This window comes from Leptonychotes weddellii, chromosome 13 (genome assembly GCF_054177405.1).
Source record: "Leptonychotes weddellii isolate Sample4059 chromosome 13, ASM5417740v2, whole genome shotgun sequence".
Taxonomy (NCBI): domain Eukaryota; kingdom Metazoa; phylum Chordata; class Mammalia; order Carnivora; family Phocidae; genus Leptonychotes; species Leptonychotes weddellii.
In genome coordinates, this window is record NC_138381.1 from 7,076,901 (window position 1) to 7,099,097 (window position 22,197).

Below are 22,197 nucleotides of genomic sequence, written 5' to 3' on the forward strand. Positions count from 1 at the left end.
CCCGACGCTGGCCTCAGTCTCATGACCCCGAGATCATGACCTGAGTTGAAACCAGGAGTGGACACTCAACCGACTGCACCACCCAGGCGTCCCAAGTGACAGAGCTTTTATTAAACCATAGGCCAACGCTATGCTCTTTTGAAAGCTTGGAATATAAAGTTATTGTCTAGCATGAAGTTAAAATCTAAAGAGAAAAAAAATATGTGTGTGTATATATGTGTGTGTGTGTGTGTAACTTTTTGACCTCTGATTTACTGCTTGTGGTTAGGAAGTAGTATTTTGCAGGGTGAATAAAATTCCATTTCTGAGAGTCATTGTTGATTTTATTTTTATGTTTTATATTGTATTTAAATTCTGCTAATATTTCAGGTAGCTTTTACCCTCTTCTTAAGCAGTCTCTAAGAAAATACTGTCCTCTAGCTCAAATTGAGAAAAGAATTTATGATGAGTTTGAGAGACGGCATGGAGTCAGTACTTTATTCAGGTGCAGAGCTGTATTGATGATAAATATCCTGCAGATATATTGTCCTTCCCTTCCTGCAAAACTTCAAGTCTATTTTCATTTGAATTTTGTTTTTCTTTCTCAAACCTCAGTGAGCAAAATGCAAACACCCTAGGATAAGTTTATTATTAATTTTTTAATAATAAAAAATTATGAACAACTTCACGAGGTTATGATTGTCTCAGAAGTTTGGTTATTTAATTTATCAAAACTCTTCTTGTTGGCAGAAAGTAACATAACATATATCCTAACATATATCATGTAACATGCCTCAAAAGGCAAGAGAAATTTTTTTCATCCTCTATCAGGTAAAAGTTTCAGTAAAGTGAAAAAAATTAGAATTAAATTGTAAACAGAAGAAAGGAATCCTTTGGAAAAATTAGTGTCACTAATTTTTAAAAACTATTTTACAGGAATGCTTAGGTGTCCATAATGTCACTAAACCTGTGTCTTCACTTTGTAATGGAATTCATTTTCTACTTCACCCTAAAGTTTTGTATGAAATCTCTGCATTTGGCATTCAAGAGCCCAAAAATGAGGTATGGCATAAGAGTAAATGCAAAAGACAAGTGTACTTATTAGAGACTCAGTTAAATCAAGATCCTATTCTACTATAACTAGATAGTATAATGAGAAGTTGAAAAGAAACTTGCTTTTGATTTATGGGTTCAGTTGAGATGTTATTTACATAAAAAGAAATGTTAAGGAAAACGTGAGAATCAAGGTAAAGCACATACTTGTTCTCAAAGAATTCAGAGGAAGCTCTTATGTTTTTCATGTGAGATATGAACTCTATGGCATTATAGCCAGCAGGTTATTTCATCGGGGAAGTTTTTATTTAATGCAAACATATACCTTAAAGATTAAAAAAAAAAAGGAAATCATTAGGGAGGAAGGCTGAGAACAGAATGTAAGATGAAGCTATGGAATATGAGCATTTGAAGGAAGAGATGTTAATTAGAGCACCTTTCCAGATTTGACACAATGTTAGAGGTGCACACGGGTGACTTTAGTGGGAGCCTCACTTTGCCGGGTCACGTGATGCGTGTTGTTGAACAGGTGAATGCTGCCGCCAAGGCCATCCTGCTGTATCTGCTGCAGGGACGATTGATGATGACAGCAGTGACCTGGAACAAGTTTATTGAGTCTCTCTGTCCTGTCATTCCAGTGCTGCAGGTACTCTGGGCGAGTCCCCGTTTCCTATACCTTTTATCTCGGGCGAGCGTGATTGATTGAAACGTGTGCAGACAGCAGAGCTGTCCTGTGAAAGAAATGAGGAGACGCCGTGAAGGCTCTGTGGGAAAGGGGGCAGGGAGTGGGTGGCTGTCTTGTTTCTGGAAGAAGGTTAAACCAGGAGAGCTAATTTGTCTGTGTGCACTTTATGGATCTGGGTGGGAGGTTCAGAAGAGGGGTGCAGGCATTTGGCACTGACTGTGAAAAATAGAACTCAGCCTTATATAAAGGCTTTTAGGCAAAGCTAACAGTGCTTTTTAAGCAGATGTTACATAACTAAACTTGCCTGTGAATTGCATCCATGTATGTATGTGATCAGAGTGTTACTTTGATTAACAGGTTCTGGGAAACAGGCGTTTCCAGCAGTGATTCTGGGCACTGAGGAGGAGTGAGGGGCGTTCAGGGCACTCCCCCGCCTCCACCTGTCATGTGGGCACAGGTCTGAAGATCTGGGAAGCACCTCATCTAGGGGAGGTGCCACTACCAGAATCTTGGAAAATAGAAAAATCAGCAAGTGTCAAGAGAGTTGGCATATTTTCCTGAAGTTGTCCAATATTGTTTTTTAAATACAACTTTACATAGGCTTCTTACTTCACATAGGTTATTTTGACAAGTGACTATTCACCTGAGTTGAAAGAAATTTAGGAGTTGCTTGACAGGCTAATACAATTCTTATTTTCAAGTTAAAAGGTTCAGCAATATGTATAAAACCAAGAGTAATTTCTCTTTTTCTGCAATCTGTTAGGGCTATGCTGACACAGAAGATCCTTTGGGTAACTCCATTCTCCTCCTGAGCAAAGGGAGTCCTGAGGCAGGCGAAGGGGCTCTCCCCTGTACCACCCGACTGAAGTCCATGCTGCGGCTCCTGCTCGTCAGAAAGCCGTCGTAAGTGTAGCACGATCTTCTGCGTGTACAAGATGAGTGGGAGCATTCTAAGAAACTTAGAGTAATTCTATCATTCCCAAGTACGGTAGAACTAGAGAAGGTAAAGGGAAGTGACTCTCCATTGTTAGGCAGAGAGAGGAGACCAGTGTGTGAAACTAAACAGACATGAGGATGGACCTTTGGGTGCTTTCCTGAAACCTTCACTGGCGGCCAGCCTCGCTGTCAGATCAGCGTGCGTTCTGGCGCTGCCCTTCTGAGTGCTGTGGGCGGGTTCGAGAGCCACGGGGATGAATAGATTGGAAATAGCCTCCTCTTCTAAACATTTGTCCTGAAAATCAAGTGTTCATAAAAGTGTGGTGGACCAGTTGACCATATACCAGAGTAAGTAGGCATTTTAATCTTGCTTAGTTTGTCCTCTTATTTGGGAAACTGGAAAAGTGTTCTTTTCCCCACCACTAGTATAAGTGTCATTTAAACTAAAAGAAAAAAATACATTGCCTTCTTTCCCTCTCTGTCAGTGCGACGTGGATCTTCTCTATAGCTCTCTTTAGGTAACAGTGGTTAGATTTTCCCTCACTGAGAAGAGAAAAAAGCTTAGAGTCATGATGGATAAGCAGTGATGAAGGGCAAGAGTCGGTTGCAAAGGCTAGGAGGATCAGACGTCCTTTTGACAATGAGTAACTTTGCTTTACTCAAACCTTACATCAGGATAATATAGTGGCTTATTTATAAACACACGGTCAGACTGAAAAATAAGGAAGTAGGTGGAAATAATCTAAAACATTAAGAGAATGGAGGGAGGCAGATCAAGAAAAGAGACTACAACCATAGCATAGAGAGTAAAGTTACCTGGAGAGTAAAGTGATACAGGAAGCAGGGGCAGATGGAGTTAAAATGTCTGTTCTCCTCAGGAGTTGGTCTCCATACGACTGGGCAGTGTCTTTATTAATGTGCTAGGGTAGTATTCTTCACCCCCGGATTTGGCGATGTAACACAATAAAAGTTTATTTCCTGTTCACCTTTGGGGGCCCACAGTCTCCACGTAAACAAAGACATACTCATCAGGCAGGACATTCCAAGGGCTTAGAGATCCCCTCCCAGGAGTCCAGGGCAAGGCCAGAGCACTTTTCCAGTAAGGTAATTTTCTATCACACAGATCTTACAATAGTTTGAATTATATATTTGTTCTCATCTGAGTCATTCTATCCCCACCAGACCATAAACTCTATGTAGGCAAGAACCCTGTCCATTGCTGATCTTTATGTCCTTAGAACTTCATAAAGTACCTTGGACATAAATATGCCCAAAACATATTTGTTGAAGGAAATAAGTGGTGAGAATAACTGGACTTGTTTCCCCATGCTAAACCTAAAAAAAGGCTAAATTTGTATACTAGAGGAGATGCATAAGTATATGCTTTATATATTCCACTCTGGCCTTCTTGCTGGCGGCTGACAGCCCCAGAGTTTAATATAGATGGCCTTGGCTTGGAATGAAAGGAGCAAAGGAAGAGCTTTCTGTAGGTGTCTTGCTATTTTAACAGCAGATGGTAGAGGGAGAAAGTTTGTCTGACTTCTCACACCATCTTGGGGTAAATATCAGTACTCTGAAGATGATATCTATTAATAAAATCACTGTAAATTTCTGGTAGATTTGGGAAGTACTTATTGGATGTTAACTATGTGTCTAAGAGCCGTGGTAGGCTGTAGGAAATTAATAGCACTCAACGTGGGCACAGCACCGCCCATATGGAATTGGGCATGTAATTGGGAGAAGAAATGTTACCAGTTATACTTTATTATTAATTGTAGTAAAGCAAGATCAGTGGTATGCCACAGGGACTTCAGGGTGACAGGACCACACACAGCAAGGTGACCTAGCCTTGGCTGCGGTAGGGAGGGCTCCCTGAGTCGTCTTATAAGTGATACTTAAAACCTGGAACTTGGGTTATCACTTCAGATTTTCCCAGTTTTTATGTAGTTCAAGGACCTGTCAGAGTAGTGATAGATATCTGGTTGTCTCACTGTCTCCCAGCTCCATGCCCTTTGCACTTGATTTTCATTTTTCCATTTCATTGTCTAATGGCATGCAATATTTAATCTTTTCTTGAAATCTCCCACCTTCTACTCAACTGACCTTAATCCTAATCCATTCCAGATAAAATAGAATTTTGATGGTAATCACAAATATTTGCATTTTCTTATTTGGGAAGAATCTGTTTGACTCCTAATATAAGAACATTTTCATACATTGTTGTGACATCACATTTTAGTTATTAATGTGATTACTCTCCTGGAGGTTTGACCTAATGTTTATATTCTGTTCATGAGTCTGTGATAATTTTTGATTTTGAGCTAGATCATTAGACTTCAAGTCAGGGGTTATGGATGTAATTTCCAGATTTTACTAATTTATTGCCATTGACTGTGATACTGACCATGGACTGTGAAGTCTCAGTGAGTCTGTCTCTTCATTTGTAACTTGATTATTCTTTATTTCTGATATTTATTTATAAATATAAAATTGAAAGAATAATTGTAGTTGTACACTATTTTAATAGAAAAATAAAGTACCTTTGTTAGTAATGTCAGTATAAACATGGCAAATTATTGTGTTGATATACAATAATGCTTTGTGATTATAGGCTTTTACAGTATAGACATTGTATATTACAAAATGTTGACTGAAACACTTTGTTTCTTTAGGGTCCGTTCACTAGCATTAAAGCTTTTAGCATGTCATCTCACAAGGGAAGAAGGGGCTGACAGGAAGCGCCCTTCAATAGATGCCAGAGTTCTCTCCAGAGTTACTAATTTATTTATCGTGAAAAAACCTATTGAACTGAAATTGGATGACAGAAGAGAACTGATTATTAAGGTGACTATAACTGTTGGGTTTATTATTTCATGGCTACTTGATACATTTGTATATCACATATTTTATATTACATTCTTTAGTTTGTGTGTGCATCTGAGAGGAGGAGAAGTACTAGCTAGCTTCAAGTGTGGTTATTCATGGCTAGTTTGAAATTGTGTTCTGGCCTTGTCTGGCTTCTGGATACATTTATTTATTGAGTAAATATTTCTTGGGTGCCTACTGTATGCCAGGCATTATATCCCTTTCATTTAATATATACACTGGAAATGCAAATTAATTTGAATAGCATCTTAAATACAATATAAGGTTAATGTAGTGGAAAGAAATTCTGTGGTGACTCTTAAAAACAAATATTACTGACATAAAAACTATTGGAAGTTCTTCTTGTTCTTATGTTGGAAACAGCCTATAAGGGAAAAGGAGAAAGTTCCTATGATACAAGTTATCAGCCTCTTCGTTATGAGAGGCAAAAAATAATATAGATGTCAAAGGTGGTTTCTCTTAAGTGTTACAGTGGTTCTGGGATTTTGTTGTTAATCTCTTTCCTAAATTTTTGGCTTCTTATATACCTCCAGAGACATATCATCCATTTTCCTATCTTTACCCAGATCATCCTGGACCAGTGCAGGATTAGATAAAGAAAAGCTGTTCGTTATCTTCATTGATTCATTCCTATTCTTTATAGCTTCTCTTGTGACTTCAAGGGTACAGTCTGTCAGTTTTTATTGAAGTTTAGACCAACCCCCCCAAAGCCTGTGATGGTATTGTACAGCCCCAGATAATATGATGGATTTTTTAAATGTTCTTCTAATCTAAGTGTTCAGGGCCATGTGACAAGCCCCAGCAGGAGGATTGGAGAACCTTCCCCTGACTACAGGTTTCGTCCTCCTGGGGACTCCCTGAGTACTGACCACTGGTAGTTGTTCCTGTGCCCTGTGAGTGATGTGGAGGAAGGTGGGGAGGAGGGGTTCTAGCACTGTCTTTGCAAGTCCATGTTAGGGCCAGAAGATAGCAGTGCGGGGGGCGGGGGAGGGGGAGGAGTGCTGTCTTTGTCCTTTTCCTCTCCCCCTTCACTTTTGGGTTTGCCATCTCAGACCCTGTCCTGGCATGAAGTGACAGTTAGGGACTGGTATTGGGAGTGGCTGTGTTGGAGTGCTGGGCAGCAAGTCCTAGTAGAGAGCCATGTGCTTCTAAGAGGGGAGAAAGGCAGAGGGCCAGGGAATTCTAGCTGTTGGCTTCTGGGAGCCGTGGAGAAATACGGAGTCACATGTCTGGGGTCACTATTCTTAGGTTACTAGCTGTAGAGATGTTAGGTAGCTTGGTTTTCTGTGAAGTTCTTAAGGTGCTTAATGGGTTATGAATTACTTCCTGGCACAAATATAATCTTAAAAAGAAAGGCTTATTTGACATGATGGCTCTTTGTTTTAGATCCTAAGTTTTCCCTGACATAGCACATCATTGCTACAAATTTACACATAAATATATCACTTAAGTAAGTGGACTTTGGAGCTTTTGTTCTTATGATATGAATTATGTAATTTTATTGCACAATTGGAAGTAGATGAAAACAATTTCTTTTTTTTTTTTCTGGTTTTCAGTTGGAGACTGTTGAAAAGGTATATGAAATCTTTACCTCAGATGATATCGATCTTGTTTTGAGAAAGTCAGCTGCAGAACAGTTAGCTGTGATTATGCAAGGTAATGTCTTTTAAGGAAAATGATTTCTGTAGTGCTGGTAATTGAATTTTAGATAGCTATTTGCAATGGTATCAGGAGTTGCAAACTGCAGTTTTGGGGGCCAGATACAGGCTATGGCCTGTGTTTTTTTGTTTTTTTTTATAGCCCTTAAAAATGGTTTTAACATTTTATTTAAAAAAAAATTTTTTTTTAATATTTTACTTATTTATTTGACAGAGAGAGACACAGCGAGAGAAGGAACACAAGCAGGGGGAGTGGGAGAGGGAGAGGCAGGCTTCCTGCTAAGCAGGGAGCCCGATGTGGCGCTCGATCCCACGACCTGAGCCGAAGGCAAACGCCTAACGACTGAGCCACCCAGGCACCCCTATTTTTTAAAAAATTTTAAAAAAGATTTTATTGATTTGAGAGAGAGAGACAGAGCACAAGCAGGGGGAGGGGCAGAGGGAGAGGCAGAAGTAGGCTCCCCACTGAGCAGGGAGCCCAATATGGGGCTGGATCCCAGGACCCCTGGATCATGACCTCCGCCAAAGGCAGATGCTTAACGGACCGAGCCACTCAGGTGCCCTGGTTTTAACATTTTTAAAGAGTTATTAAGAAAAAGAAACAAAGAATATGTGACAAAGACGATTTGTGACCCGCAAAATCTACCATATTTTCTTTTTTTTTAAAGATTTTATTTATTTATTTGTGTAAGAGAGAATGAGAGAGAGCACATGAGAGGGGGGAGGGTCAGAGGGAGAAGCAGACTCCCTGCCGAGCAGGGAGCCCGATGTGGGACTCGATCCAGGGACTCTGGGATCATGACCTGAGCCGAAGGCAGTCGCTTAACCAACTGAGCCACCCAGGCGCCCTACCATATTTTCTATCTAGTTCTTTTCAGAAGAAGTATGCTGACCCCTAGTCGAGATTACCATTATTTAACCTGTAGAATGTCATTTGATAGAATTATCTTTCTTCTAAAATATTTATAAAATTTTAATAGTGAACTGGATGTTCCTTTCTCAATTTATGTAGTACATGATTTTTTCAGTTTGTTCCATCTTGGGTAAGGAATCAAACAGTACTCTGTAGGTAGATAAAATAAAAATAGTGCATTGTAACTTTGTATTTTCTTTAAAGGTTTATTTTAAAAAAACAACTAGTAAAATACATTGCTAACTTTATTTGTAGTGTTGTTATTCCACAGGCTTCCATTCTTTGTGTTAGTTTTTTATTTTTCCCTGTATGTGATGTATGTCATTTATCTTTAATATTTGAGAGAAATGATAATTTTGCACTTACATAAAAAGATTCTAACCTGGAACATGGGATGTACTTAATGTTCCTGCCCTGACGTTAGTGAAAACTGGGATGAGAAGAGTAATTTGAAAAAGCATACCCAACATATTTGTGGCTTTAATAATGGTACAGACTACAGAAAATAAGGCTCTAGAAAATGTGGACAGCCTTGGTTAAGAAAATCATAAAACTCTTTTAGAGAGTATTCTTCCAGTATTCTTAATTACAAAAATAAAGCTTATAATTTTGGTATACACTGTTGGCAGGTAGTGGAAACTTTTTTTTTTTAAAGTGGCAGCCAAAGGTAGTTCTAGTCATAGCTACTAATTCAATATCAATATGTGTATTTGTGTGTTTTTCTCATTGTATATATGCATATTCTCAATGAGAGTTATAGGACAACAAGTTAAGAAAATTTGTCTGCGAGATGTTAAATACTTATAACTAATCTATAAGCAGCTAGAGATTTTGTTGCTAGTGATATCAGTAGTGTGTGTGTGTGTGTGTGTGTGTGTGTGTGTGTGTGTGTGTGTGTACGTATGTCTAACTATATTCCGGCTGCACCAAGAGAATACCACAGACTGGGTAGCTTACGAACAGTGCAAATTTATTTCTCATGGTTCTGGAGGTTGGAAGTCCAAGATCAGGGTGCCCACAGGTTCAGTGTCTGGTGAGAGCCAGTTTCCTGGTGCAGAGACAGCTGTCTTTCCCTGTGTCCTCAGAGGGAGGAGAGGCCTCATTCGCAAGGGCACTAATCCCGTGCTTCAGGGCTCCACTGTCATGACCTAATCGCCTCCCAAAGGCCCCACCTCCTCATATCATCTCACTGGAGAGTAGGTTTCAGCAAATTAATTTTGGGGGAACATAAACAGCCCATAGCAGTGAATACACACACACACACTCACACACACAGTCACGTATATATGCTTATTTAAAAAGTACATATTTTTCAAATGTAGAGTATGTTATAATCCCTTACCTTTTATATTTGCTATTGACAGTTTTGAGGTTAGAAATCTAAATTTTATTTATTTATTTATTTGGTAAGCTCAGCACCCAGTGTGGGGCTCGAACTCATGACCCTGAGATCAAGAGTCATGTGCTCTACTGGCTAAGCCAGTCAGGCAACCCTGAAATCTGAGTTTTTATTAGCAGAAAAATGACCATGTTGCAAGCTATTAACATTACTTACAGATAATTCTAAACATTTTGAGGTGATGGATTTGGAAAAGAGAAGAATTGTCAATGAAACAATATAAAGAAATTAACTTGTCATGTACAAATAATTCATTTGTATACTTAAAATTCTAGTAGTTTTCAGGGTCTGAACTATTTGATTTAATTATTCTTTTTTAATAGCTTTTGAATTTTACATTGTAGAAATAAGTAAGATGTGCTTGTTACTTAAAAGTTTTCAAATAGTTCAGATGTGTAAAGTAAAAGTTTAAAGTTTCCTCTTCTAATTTCAACACCAGGTGTAACTATTTTTAACGGTTTGAGTTGTGGATACCTGCTCTGTATTTTTTTTTTCCAAAGATTTTATTTATTTATTTGAGAATGAGAATGAGAAAGAGAGAGCACGAGACAGGGGAGGGTCAGAGGGAGAAGCAGACTCCCCACTGAGCAGGGAGACCGACGCGGGACTCGATCCCGGGACTCCAGGATCATGACCTGAGCCGAAGGCAGTCGCTTAACCAACTGAGCCACCCAGGCGCTCACCTGCTCTGTATTTTTAAAACTACAAAAATATTCTTTAACTCTTAGTGACTTCTTCTTTTTTGTCTACAGATATTAAAATGCATGCTGTGGTGAAAAAGTTACACTTAATTGACAAGATAATTGAGTATTTAAATGAATGTGTAGGTCAGGATGGTGAGGTAAGACTAACAGTATATCTAGACATATTTTTACAGATTGGTATTTTTATTATTCAGATCTGAAACTAAATTCAGCTGAATTTGGGTAAGTACTTGGAGATTAAATCCTGATTAACACTGGGTACCTTGTTTGTTTATTTATTTATATATTTATTTTTAAGATTTTATTTATTTGACACTGAGAGAGAGAACACAAGCAGGGGGAGCAGGAGAGGGAGAAGGAGGCTCCACGCTGAGCAGGGAGCCTGATGCGGTGCTCAATCCCAGGACCCTGGGATCATGACCTGAGCCGAAGGCAGTCGCCTAACTGACAGAGCCACCCAAGGGCTCCCTTTTTTTTTTAATTTCTAAGAGGTGGGGGGTTTCCCTAAAGGAAAACTAAAGTTTTTTGGGATGTGTAAGCAGAAGTATATACAAAGCTTATTTTCAGTGGAAAATAATTCTTAATATTTATTTGCATTTTTGTTTTACACAGTTTTGATGAAAAAGCATAAAATTTAGAATAAGTTAATATTAGAGTATATTTTATCTTGCCTTAGAAGTGATGATAGTAAAATACCTGTGTTTTCCCTTCTGGCCAGGTCATAGAATGTTTGATTCAGCCATGCCTCACGCTCTTGAGGAAAGTTCTGTGTGCCGACCCGGTCATGCGCATGGCCCTCTCACAGCAGTCTTCTCTTTTGACCCTGTTATTCAGAGGTGAATAAAATAAAGTCTGCTAATAATGGGATCAGTCTTAAGCTTTAAGTGTTATGCTTTAACTGTAGGTCACATTTACTTTCTGTTTTACTAACAGAATAACAAAGTTTTTTAGTGAATGTGCTGCTGAGAATATCTGTTGCAATGGAAAGTGTTTCTTTTGTGGAAATTTCCTTGTAATCCTGTTACTGAGGAGACCTCAGAGCTGAGAAAGGCTGAAGCCTCTGATTGGTCTTAGCACATGGATGTGGCTTTCATCTGGTGCTCAGTTACCTGTTATCTATAAAGAGAGCAGGCTGCAGCTGCTGTCATTACGGCCTTCTCGCCCATATCTGTTTCCACAGTCTTGGTTTGCTTGTGCCTTTACATCCTGACCTGTGGTGTGGTATCTGATTATGTCATTAAACTGACAGTAAGAGTGTACATCCTGTCTGTGTGGAGTGGGAACTAGACCATCCTGAATGACTCTGAGCATTAGTTTATTATAGAGAGTGATTTTTTTTTTTTTTTACCCATTTCAGTTTGGTTGTAATTTACTAATGTGTTTAGGTAGAAAAATTCCATGTAGTTTTGTTCTCTTTTTCTTCCTTCTGACTGTTTCAGTAGAGAGCTTGGTAACATTCTGTGCTATGTTCTTTCTTAGAAGTTTAGGCCACTGCTTTTAAATAATTCTACAAGATGCATCTTGATCAAATGCCTCAATATGCTTAACCTTGTTAATTATTATAAGTGATATTTATGTTCAAAATATTACTAGAATATAGGTTAGAATATAGTCATTTTATTTTAGCATTTTCATTTCTTCTGATGCCTTCAGCTTGCCAAGTGAAAAGGACACAGTTCATTTAATGTAAGCATTGAATATAAGCATTGGTAAAGGTCCAAACCAGGTGAAGTTCTAAACAGACTCAGCGTGTCCAGGCTCATGCAATCTTAAATAGTGTATAAAATTTTACAATTTTTAATAGATCTGGAAGAGTAGCAGTTGTGGATCTTGAGTTTTCTTTAGTCCTGTTAATTATCTTCCTAATAACCTCACTCAGTAGAATTTAGTCCCTAATTTACCTTTTCTTTTTTCTTTTAAAATTTTTAAAATTCTTATTTTTACAATTTTGATTTAAATTATTCAAGCATTCATGAGCACTTACTAGATTCAAAGGCACTTTCTAAGTCAGCAGCATCTGTACCCTTTTAGTATTAGCAATTTTTCTATTTCTTTGATGTTTGTGAGAACTATTTCAGTGAGTCTGAAAATGAATTACAGCATCTCTTATTAATGGATTTAGTTTCAGGGCAAAATTAGTTTTGTTTTTTTTTTTAAAGATTTATTTATTTATATTAGCACATGTGTGTCAGCAGGGTAGGGGAGGGGCAGAGGAAAAGGGAGAGGGAGAGAATCTCAAGCAGATTCCTGCTTAGCACAGAGCCCCACTCAGGCCTCTATCCCACAACCCTGAGATCATAACCTGAGCCAAAATCAAGAATCGGATGTTTAACTGACTGAGCCACCCAGGCCCCATGGCAAAATTAGTTTTTTAATCAAGTACTCTACCAGGAAATTCATTCCTCAGTAAATATTTATTGAGTACATGCTATGTGCTAGGTACAGCACTAGACCCTTGAGATATATTGATGAGCTTGGTAAATGACCCTCTTGAAGCTTACAGTATAGTTGGAGACTTCAACAAATACACAGTAAGGCATAAAAATATTTATAATAGTGGAATTCCTGGTGCCAGAGGGAAGTGTTCCTGAGCAGATTGGGTGGTGGGAAAACATCAGAGGATGCTTCCAGAAAATGTGGATCCAAGCTGGAATTTCAGAAATGAGTGGTTCAATTAGAGAGGGTTGATTTCCAGATAGAGGGAGTCACGGTTATGTGTGAGAGAGAACGTGTGTTTGAAATGGTGGTTGGTCAGAAATGACTGGATTTGGGGGGCTTCTGGGGTGAGGGGAAGATGATGAGATGAGGCACGGAGGGCAGTTCATGCAGGGCCTGGTAGGTCACAGAAAACGGCACTGAGAAGCCATTTAAGATTATTACACTGAGAGTAATGTGTTTTAGAAAGATTTTTTTTTTTTTAAAGATTTTATTTATTTATTTATTTGAGAGAGAGAGAATGAAAGACAGAGAGCATTAGAGGGAGGAGGGTCAGAGGGAGAAGCAGACTCCCCGCTGAGCAGGGAGCCCGATGCGGGACTCGATCCCGGGACTCCAGGATCATAACCTGAGCCGAAGGCAGTCGCTTAACCAACTGAGCCACCCAGGCGCCCTGTTTTAGAAAGATTATTCTATCCACAGCATGGAGAATAGATTGAAGGGGAGTAGCAAGTAATCTGCCAGACACACTGCTTTTATTATAAATTTTATGTCATGACAGAATCCTACCCTGACAGAATTGCATGGTGAGAAATTAACTTAGAACCCATTTATTACACCATTTTACAGTGAGGAAATTGAGATCTAGAGAGATTTATCGACTTGGTCAAGGTCATAACCAGATAATGGTGGAGGCAAGAGAACAACCCAAACTTCCTTACCTTTGTTGATTTGTTTTTGTTTTAAATAATTGCAGAACTTCTACATCCTTATTGTAAAAATTTGAACAGTATGGAATGATATAAAGTAAAATGTCAGAAGTTTTTTAAATTTTCTTTTCTTTCTCAGTTTCCCCAAAGAAGAATGTGCTAGGTATTGCTTGGCATATATCACTTAGAATGATCTTTTCTTTACACTCATGTTGTATTTTTTATGCTATATACTTAAGTATTGTGTTGCTTTTTTTCATCCGACAATGTATTTTGAATATCTTTCCATGTTATTACATGTGAGTCTGCCTTCTTAAAAAACACAAGATCAGAGAACTACTGCATAGTGTTTCAGAGTTTCAGTTTGCCATATTAATATTTCTCTCAGATTTAACTGTAATAGTAATCTTGTTTTATGATCATCTTGTGCATACTCTGTAATTGGAATTGCTGGGTCAAAGAGATTTTACAGGATATGATTTGGTTCCCCTCTACATCATTCCCACCAGTGGTATTTAAAAGTGCTTATTTTCCTCATAACCTTGATAACACCGAATGTGTCTCTTTTTTAGTTCTTTAATATTATTGGTGAAAATATTATCTCATTGTTTTATTTTTTATTTTTAAAACATTTTTAGTGCAGGTGATTATCTTTTCATGTATTTATTCAAATTTCTTATTCTATGAATTGCCTATTTTTCTGTTGCTTTTACTTTTTTTTAGTAACTTGTAGAGTTTCTTTATATAACATAAATATAAACCTTATGTCTGATTTTATGTTGATTTTCTTCCAACTTTTATATCCTTTTTACTATATTTATTATTATATCTTTAGCCTTAAGTATTTTATGGAAGTATATAAAGCTTTTCTATTGTAGCAACTGAGGTTTCCATCATGCTCTAAAAGGAGGGCCTTCTCCAATTCTGAATGCAGGATTCTAAATAGGCTTCTGTTCTTTCTCTTAACATGTTTATAGTGTTGTTTAAAAAATTTAGATCTTCATGTAGAACTAATTTTGATAAATAGTGTAAGGTAGGGATCTAAATCTATTTTTCTTCATATTATAGGCAGTTATATTGCAGTAATTTCTTAGGTACTTGGAAGTATGATAGCTCATCCCACTGATATGAAGTGTCTACTTTATCACAAATTAAATTTTTACATGTATTTGTTTCTTTTTAGCTCATTGCTGTTTTTAATCATGTCAATTACATGTTGATATTATCCTTTTCTTAAGGTTAGGAAAAGTATCTTCTTTTGAAATTAATTTCTTTTTGCTACTTTCCTGGATTTGCTAACTCTGTATTATGTTATTATTCCTGTGTGATTGGTATCACCACCGTACCTATTTGATTAGAATTTCATAGTTATCAAGCACTGAGAAGTCGTAGCATTAGGAATGGTACCGAGGTGGAAACTAAGGCTTATTAATGCTACAGTATTTGACCAGGCCACTTTACTACTAGTATGTGATGATGCTAGCTTTAGGTCTTATTAGTTCAGAGCAGCTTCCTTTTCCATTATCTTGTAATGAACAAGACATACGAATTAAAACAACACCAACACAAACATGGTGTTTTGAAGGCAAACTCAAGTTCTATGTTTGTGGGAATGGGCAGAAATGATCAAATAAGGAGATCTCTGAATGAGCAAACTTTAGCTGGAGGTAAAGGACTTGGCAGACCTCCCTAGAAGCTACATCACTTTGCTTTTTTGAGAAACTGAAAGTACATAGTATCTAGTGAGTGGATGGGCAGGTGCGTTTCCTGGACCGGCAGCGTGTGGGATTCACAGGCTCCAGCCCAAACCTGCTGAAGCAGAAACTCTGTTTTAACAAGCCCTCCTGACGATCCACATATGTCAGTGTATCTGGGTTCTTGTTGTAATTCTCTGAGAATGACATCTCTTCCCTTGGAGTTAAGACATTTTAAATTTGAAGTTCATTTTTCTAGAGGTAAAAATATTTCATGAAGTTATGCTTCTTTTTATATCTTAGTTTCGTTGATATTTCATGAAAATTGTGCTGTTGTGACTGAAGTCGGAGCATTATTTTGTCTTCTGTTATTTGATGAAGTATCAAGAATGGATATGTGGTGAGCTATAAGGACTGTAAAACTTTTTTACTCTTAATTATAAGATTTCTGATGCAATCTTATAGCAATGTATGAAAAATTTCTGAATTATGAAGCTTATGCTTTCCATTTTGGTTTGAGTAAGCAGTATCAAAGAGCATATTGGCTCAGAAAGTCCCATGAACTTATTTATTTATTTATTGTTTGTTTGTTTGTTTGTTTATTTATCAGAGAGAGAGAGAGAGCACAAGGAGGGGGAGAGGCAGAGGGAGAAGCAGGCTCCCGGCTGAGCAAGGAGCCTGATGCGGGACTTGATCCCAGGATCCTGGGATCATGACCTGAGCCGAAGGCAGACACTTACTGACTGAAACACCCAGGCGTCCCTCCCATGAACTTTTAATTTGAACATTACTAAGCATAAAATTAAAAAAATTACTGCAGTAATTTTTGTCATTAATACATTTTTCAGTATATACTTTTCTTTAATATTTTATTAAAAAACCTTTGGAAAGATGTTTAGGATGGTAATATCTGACTAACAATGACCTTGAGCAAGATCCAGTGGGAGGGGGACACAGATTCACCTGCCAGTACAGTGCCCACATTAAATGAGTAATTTATTATATGGACTTCCTAAGCACTAGTTTACTCTTTAGAAGCAAATCTAGGTAGTAGAAAACGTGTTGTAACTATACAAATGATAGAGCCAATTGCAACTCTTATTTGGAGATTCAGTCAAGGAGCAAATTGTATTTGTTGGATAAAACCATGGTTTACTCATTTGTTTCTTTCCTTTTGTGTGTGTGTGTGTTTTTAATGAAATAGGTCTGTTAATCCTTCCAATAAACCTGCACCTTCGGTCTTCAGTTTGCCTGTCTCAGTTTTTAGAAGGTAAATGATTTATTGTTTTGACTTTTTTTGAAGGTAAACGGTTTCAGGAAGGTTCATCTGGTATTTAAATCACATGACTTGTAGTGTTTTAATGTTTCCTCACAGTGGTGCTTCGGAGAGTTCAGTAAATGCATTTCCCCTTCCCCATCTTTCCATCTGGATATGGTTCAGGTGTACAGAAAAGTTCGAAGAACTATGCAGTGAACGTGTGCTTACTCTCTTGCTTACTCTCTCAATGTATTTATTTATTTATATGTAATTTTTCTCTGATGCATTTGAAAATAAGTTTCAGACATAATTTTACTTCCCTCCTAATTATTCCAGCATGTACCTCCTTAAATTAAGGACACTCTCCTATATAACCACTGTACCATGCATGATCACATCTAAGAAAATTAAAAATAATTCTATAATGTGATCCAATTTCTCAAGTTATATCCAAAATAGTAATTACTCTTGGAGGAGAGCAAGGGGAGTAATTGATATGAAAAGGGAACAAAGAAACTTTCCGAAGGGATAGAAATGTTCTGTAGTTTATTCTGAGTGATGGTCATACAAATGAATGCAAATGTAAAAATTCATCAGGCTATATATAAAAAGAAAATCTGTATAATTTAATGATAAGTAAATTATGTCTTAATAAAACTATGATTAATTTATAAATAACATTCCATAATTTGGTAGGTCTTATTACATGTACTATAATCATTTTCATTGCTGTATAATACTCTTTTGTTGTATTTATTTACCACAGTTTATTCATTCTCCAGTCAGAAGGTATTTGGGTTGATTCTGGGTTTTTGTTCCTGTACCCACTCCTATAAACATGTATGTTTCCTGGTATAGTGTGTAAGAGTTCCTTTTAAATATATTGTTCAGAGTGAAATTCCTTGTTTGTAGACATCACCCACTCTTCATGGTCTTTAGATTTGGCTAAGTAATCAAACTCACACGACTTAAAATAGGCCTTGCTTGGAATGAGATTCCATGTGTGGGTGCTGGGAGCTGTCTCGGCTTAGAAGACCTGTGTGCTAGTAGGAAATAACTTCTTGAGCTGAGGGTGCCACAGGCATAGTTTCCAGGTCCCCCCCCTCTTACACGTGACATGTGTAGAGCCTCGGCACTAAGCGTTGCTCAGGGCCGCGGTTTCCCATCATGCGTTTATGGTTTATTCCCACACCTCCCAGCCCAGACGTGAGAGTCATCTTTACCGTAAGCACAAACAACAGCTCAGTAATATTGTTGACATTCCATATCTATTTGGTTGTCCTGGGGCAAAGGGCCAGAATTCGCTCAAGATAAAATTTGTCCATAGAGAAGAACCAAGGTTTTGTTATTTCTTTACTCAGTAATGTTGTCATTTTAAAAATTGTTGCCTGTCTGGTGGATGTGTAGTGTTTTTTCAAACTGGTTGTGATGTATTACCCTGCACTTTTCATTCCTTTCTTCCTTCTTGTTCTTTGGGCTTAATTTGCAGTTCATTTTCTAACTTACTAAAGAATTCCCCATTAATCAGTTGCCTTGCCTTTTTTTATTCAGTGCGAGTCCTTTCAAGTGGGCTCTGTGTCCTTTTGTCAAGGCCCCATGAGTCTGTTAATATTTTTGTGTGTTTTAGTACAAAGAAATATCCAAGAATCACCTTTTATTTCCCTATTTGAGACCTAGTGTTAGCCATTTATCTAAGGATTCTTGGTTACTTTTGTGGAAAATTTCAGTTTTTAAAAGTATTTTCTTAAACTATTCAGCCTGCTTTATATGTAGAACTCTCCCTTAACTTCTTTATTGAGACACGTGAAATGAAAAAGCACAGTAAAGTTCCCCTGAGAAATCTTACCCAATTGTATTTATCTAATATTAGTCACAAATATGTGAATTAGGGGTTTGGGATATGTTTTTTTATCAAAATTATTTTTTAACATTTGAACATGCTAGACGTTATTGTCCTGTAAAACACTGTTAAACTTGGACTGTTTAAGAGCTGTTGCTATTGTATCTGTTCTTATATCTAAAAATATTTCTGGGTCTTCTTGGTGACACCGGTGGTTGAGTTTATTGATGATGCAGTTGTGTTCAAGTAAAAATATTAGGTTGTGATTTTGTCACTTAGTGATTCCTGTGAACATAAGGCAATTCATTTAGTCTCTTTAATACTCATTTTGATTATCTGTAAAATGGGTATCAGTGCCATGCATGGAACTGAATGAATGGTGGGGAATATACAGCGTTTGGCATAAAGTAGGTGCTCATGTTCTAGCTGAAACCCTTTATGTGTGACTCACTGTAGCTGCAGGCCTTGACCTGAAGGGGCATTAGTCATCTCTGCTAGCAACCCCAACACAACACAGAATAGGGAAGTCTTCACGCAAGAGTTTAAAAAGTATTTTTGGGAGTTTAGAGGATGGCAAAAGGATAAATGAAATAATATGTACAGCATAACTTCAAAATAGGGGCTGTGAGAGTGAACTCCGTTATTGTGAGAACTAGCCCTCATTTATAGCTCATCCTTTTATCGTAGTGTTTAAGAATTTCAAAGTTCATAATGATTTGTATACATTTTCTTTAGGTATCATCTACCAGCGCATGTAGTTGGCCACCATGCTGTGAGTCCTTACTCCATAGTTTTGCCATTATCTGCTGATTGTTTGGCCTTGAAGCCGGTCTCAGACATGCTGAGAATAGCTTGGAACTTGTCCTGGTATCATGGGAGTGATAATCTGTTGAAGCAAATGAATTCTGAACCTAAAATCCAAGAGTAAGCTGTTATGTTTAGTTGAAAAAGTGTTCATATTTAACAAATTATAAGTAACTAGTTTGGTTTTATTTTTCCTTTAGGTCAAGTGGCTTTTTTACTTGCTACCATCTGATCTTGTTTTTCCACTGATTATTATAATTTTTACTTTGTTTTAAAGATTACATGTGTTCATTACTTTTTAGAAACTATCACACAAGGAAGTTTTTTTTTTATTATGTTATGTCAATGACCATACATTGCATCATTAGTTTTTGATGTAGTGTTCCATGACACAAGGAAATTTAAATTAAAAAGCATGTGCTCTGTGCTGTTTTAGAGATTATATAAAGTTTGGTTAGTTATTATTTTTAAAATTTTTATTTAATTTTTTTCAGAGAGTGCGCACACACAAGCGGGAGTTGGGGGGCTGGGGGGCAGGGAGGTGCAGAAGGAGAGGGAGAGAGAGAATCTTAAGCAGGCTCCATACCCAGCACAGATCCTGACACAGAGCTCGATCTCACAACCCTGAAATCACGAACGTAGCTGAAACCAAGAGTCAGACCTTAATCAACTGAGCTACCCAGGCACCTCAAGTTTGGTTAGTTAATGGATATAAATCTCTAGGGAAAGTAGTCTGGATTAGAGTCAAATTTCAGTAAGTATATATGTAAATGTTATCATTGCTCTGATGATGATGTAGATTACTTTGGAATATCCTAATATTCTGATCTATCATTGCTTTCTTGTTTGAATGAAAGTTATATTTCTGTAAGCAGGAAAATGTCTATACAAACACTTAGGATGCTAACATAAAACTCTAATTGACAGATATATACCAGATTTTCTTTTGGCCCTGAGTCAGCCTTTAAAATGAAGATAAAACAGTTTTTTGGAGAGAGTTTATAATAAACCTAAATGTGAACTTTTATTTAGATAGTTTTATGTTGCTCCTCCTTTGTTTCTTTTTGTTTAGATTTTCAGATGCATTGAAGTTACACACAGAGGACACCCTTGCTCTGCAGGTGACACACACAGCTAGTGCACTGAGGGACTGTCTTCGTTCCATCGTCGAGGCTGCAGCTCACAGGGAAGTGAGGGCTGCTATCACAAGCATGAGTTTTTATCTTCTGAATGACAGGCTGTCTTTAAAGGGTGGTGCTGGCCCATGTGGGGTGACCTTGAAGTGTTTGTCTTGGCACACCACACTGAACAGGTCAGTATATACAGCTCAGGGCTTCCAGTTTCAAAAAGCAGGATTGAATCGTATTTGGGTCTATCTCCGTATCTTTGAAGATAAGAGCATGTATTCTTGTTGCTATCGTTAGAGAAATGTTTTTTTTTTTCTGTAAGAAAAACTGGGATTTTCATTATGTGTAGTAAATATCTAAGAATAGCAAAAGAGAAAAATTTTCTTAATCACTGCATTTTGGAATTAATAATAAACAATACTGTTTTTACATCCTATCAGAAAATCTTATTTCACTATCTCACAAGAGCAGATGATTAGGATAAGACATGGTTGGATAAAATGAATGTTTATTGCTGTCCACATTGTAAGAGAGCCAAGACCATTAGTGAATTGACGGAGAAGTTTGGTACACCTGCAGTGGGCTGTTTTGTTTTGTTCTTAAGAAAATTCTCCTGCTTTTCTTTTTACCCTGAATTTCATGAAGTTGATTGCCATGTGTGGAGATCCTTTAGTAGTTACTGGGAAGCCTCTAGCTCATAAATTCCACATGTTTCACTGGTAGCAGATGGCTGCATCGGAGACAAGACGGACAAGCAGCCATTGCCAGTAGCTTTCCATTTTAATCTTCGTGTGAATTTAGTGTAAGATGTATAACTTTCTGTTAAACATAATGTGTGCAACTTTCAAAGCGTGAGGTTAAGTGAATTTCCGAACTGGGGACTCAAAATGGGTCGCTCACAATTCAGATACCTAATTTGGCTTTTCCGCTGGTGTGTGTTGGAATCAGCCAGTGCTTCCTTGTGAGAGAGGTGGCAGTTGAGTATCAGGGTTTTTGTAAGTTAGTTGTTAAAACACAGCCATTCTTAAAAATGAAATTGCGTGAACTTACAGTTAAATTCTAAGAAAAATAAAAGTAATGATTATGTGAATATCATCACTTCCTGATTATTTTGAACATGTTATTGACACCTGTGTTCTTGAGGTGATTCATACCTATTATGTCTGTTGTGAAAAGGCCACACAATGGTGTACTGCTGTGTTGTCTCTCTGTGTGTTATGTTGGTGGCTCGCAGTCAGCAATGGGGGAATGTTTGCACTATGAAAACTGGCAAACACAAGAAATCCTCCCACTCCTTACCTGGTTGTTAAATATTTATCAGCACACCACTTACTGTAAAGAGCTAGAAACCATGATAATTGTCTTTTTTATTGTAGGTTTTTACAGGTGCTTCCTGCTTGCACTGAGGATGAGAAACTGCTAATAGATATCATACATTTCTTAAATAAGTTATTGAAGGAACAAAGAAAAAACTCATCAGTAGAACTTCTAAACTGGCTTCTAGAATTACTTCTTAGACATGTAAGTGTTATTAAGGAATTGGATTTTAGGTGTGAGAAATAATTTGTAAAAATTAGTAATGCTATGTAATGAAAAAGCATAATTTTTATAAAGCCCATGTTTAGTAAGTAGTCTTCATGTTGTATGAAAGTGTTTACTTAAAACTTTGGAGTAGAGAAGATTTTTTCCAAGAAGTTACATAAGGTAGAACCTATAAAGAAATCTATAAATATGATTACTTTATAAAAATAACGTGGCAGTGAATAAGACAAAAAACCTGTCCTCGTGGAGTACATTCCAGGGGGTGGAATGGACAGAAAACAAAGATTTTCTGCAGGTGGGAGCAATAAGTGTGAAGAGGAAACATAGATAATGAGACAGAGCTAGGTAGGCATG

General features: G+C 37.4%; 1 protein-coding gene across 4 annotated transcripts in view; it reads left to right on the forward strand.

Annotated features, from left to right (window-relative positions):
- RTTN (rotatin) overlaps positions 1-22,197 on the forward strand; it is a 153,137-nt gene that overhangs the window by 40,168 nt on the left and 90,772 nt on the right. For all 4 annotated transcript variants that reach the window (XM_081801040.1, XM_081801041.1, XM_081801042.1 and 1 more), the window contains 12 exons: positions 916-1,041; positions 1,562-1,678; positions 2,481-2,620; positions 5,326-5,497; positions 7,096-7,195; positions 10,262-10,350; positions 10,932-11,049; positions 15,576-15,672; positions 16,477-16,542; positions 19,106-19,294; positions 20,247-20,486; positions 21,678-21,822. In XM_081801040.1, the coding sequence (XP_081657166.1) occupies positions 916-1,041; positions 1,562-1,678; positions 2,481-2,620; positions 5,326-5,497; positions 7,096-7,195; positions 10,262-10,350; positions 10,932-11,049; positions 15,576-15,672; positions 16,477-16,542; positions 19,106-19,294; positions 20,247-20,486; positions 21,678-21,822 (1,599 nt within the window). The remainder of the gene's footprint in view (positions 1-915; positions 1,042-1,561; positions 1,679-2,480; positions 2,621-5,325; positions 5,498-7,095; positions 7,196-10,261; positions 10,351-10,931; positions 11,050-15,575; positions 15,673-16,476; positions 16,543-19,105; positions 19,295-20,246; positions 20,487-21,677; positions 21,823-22,197) is intronic.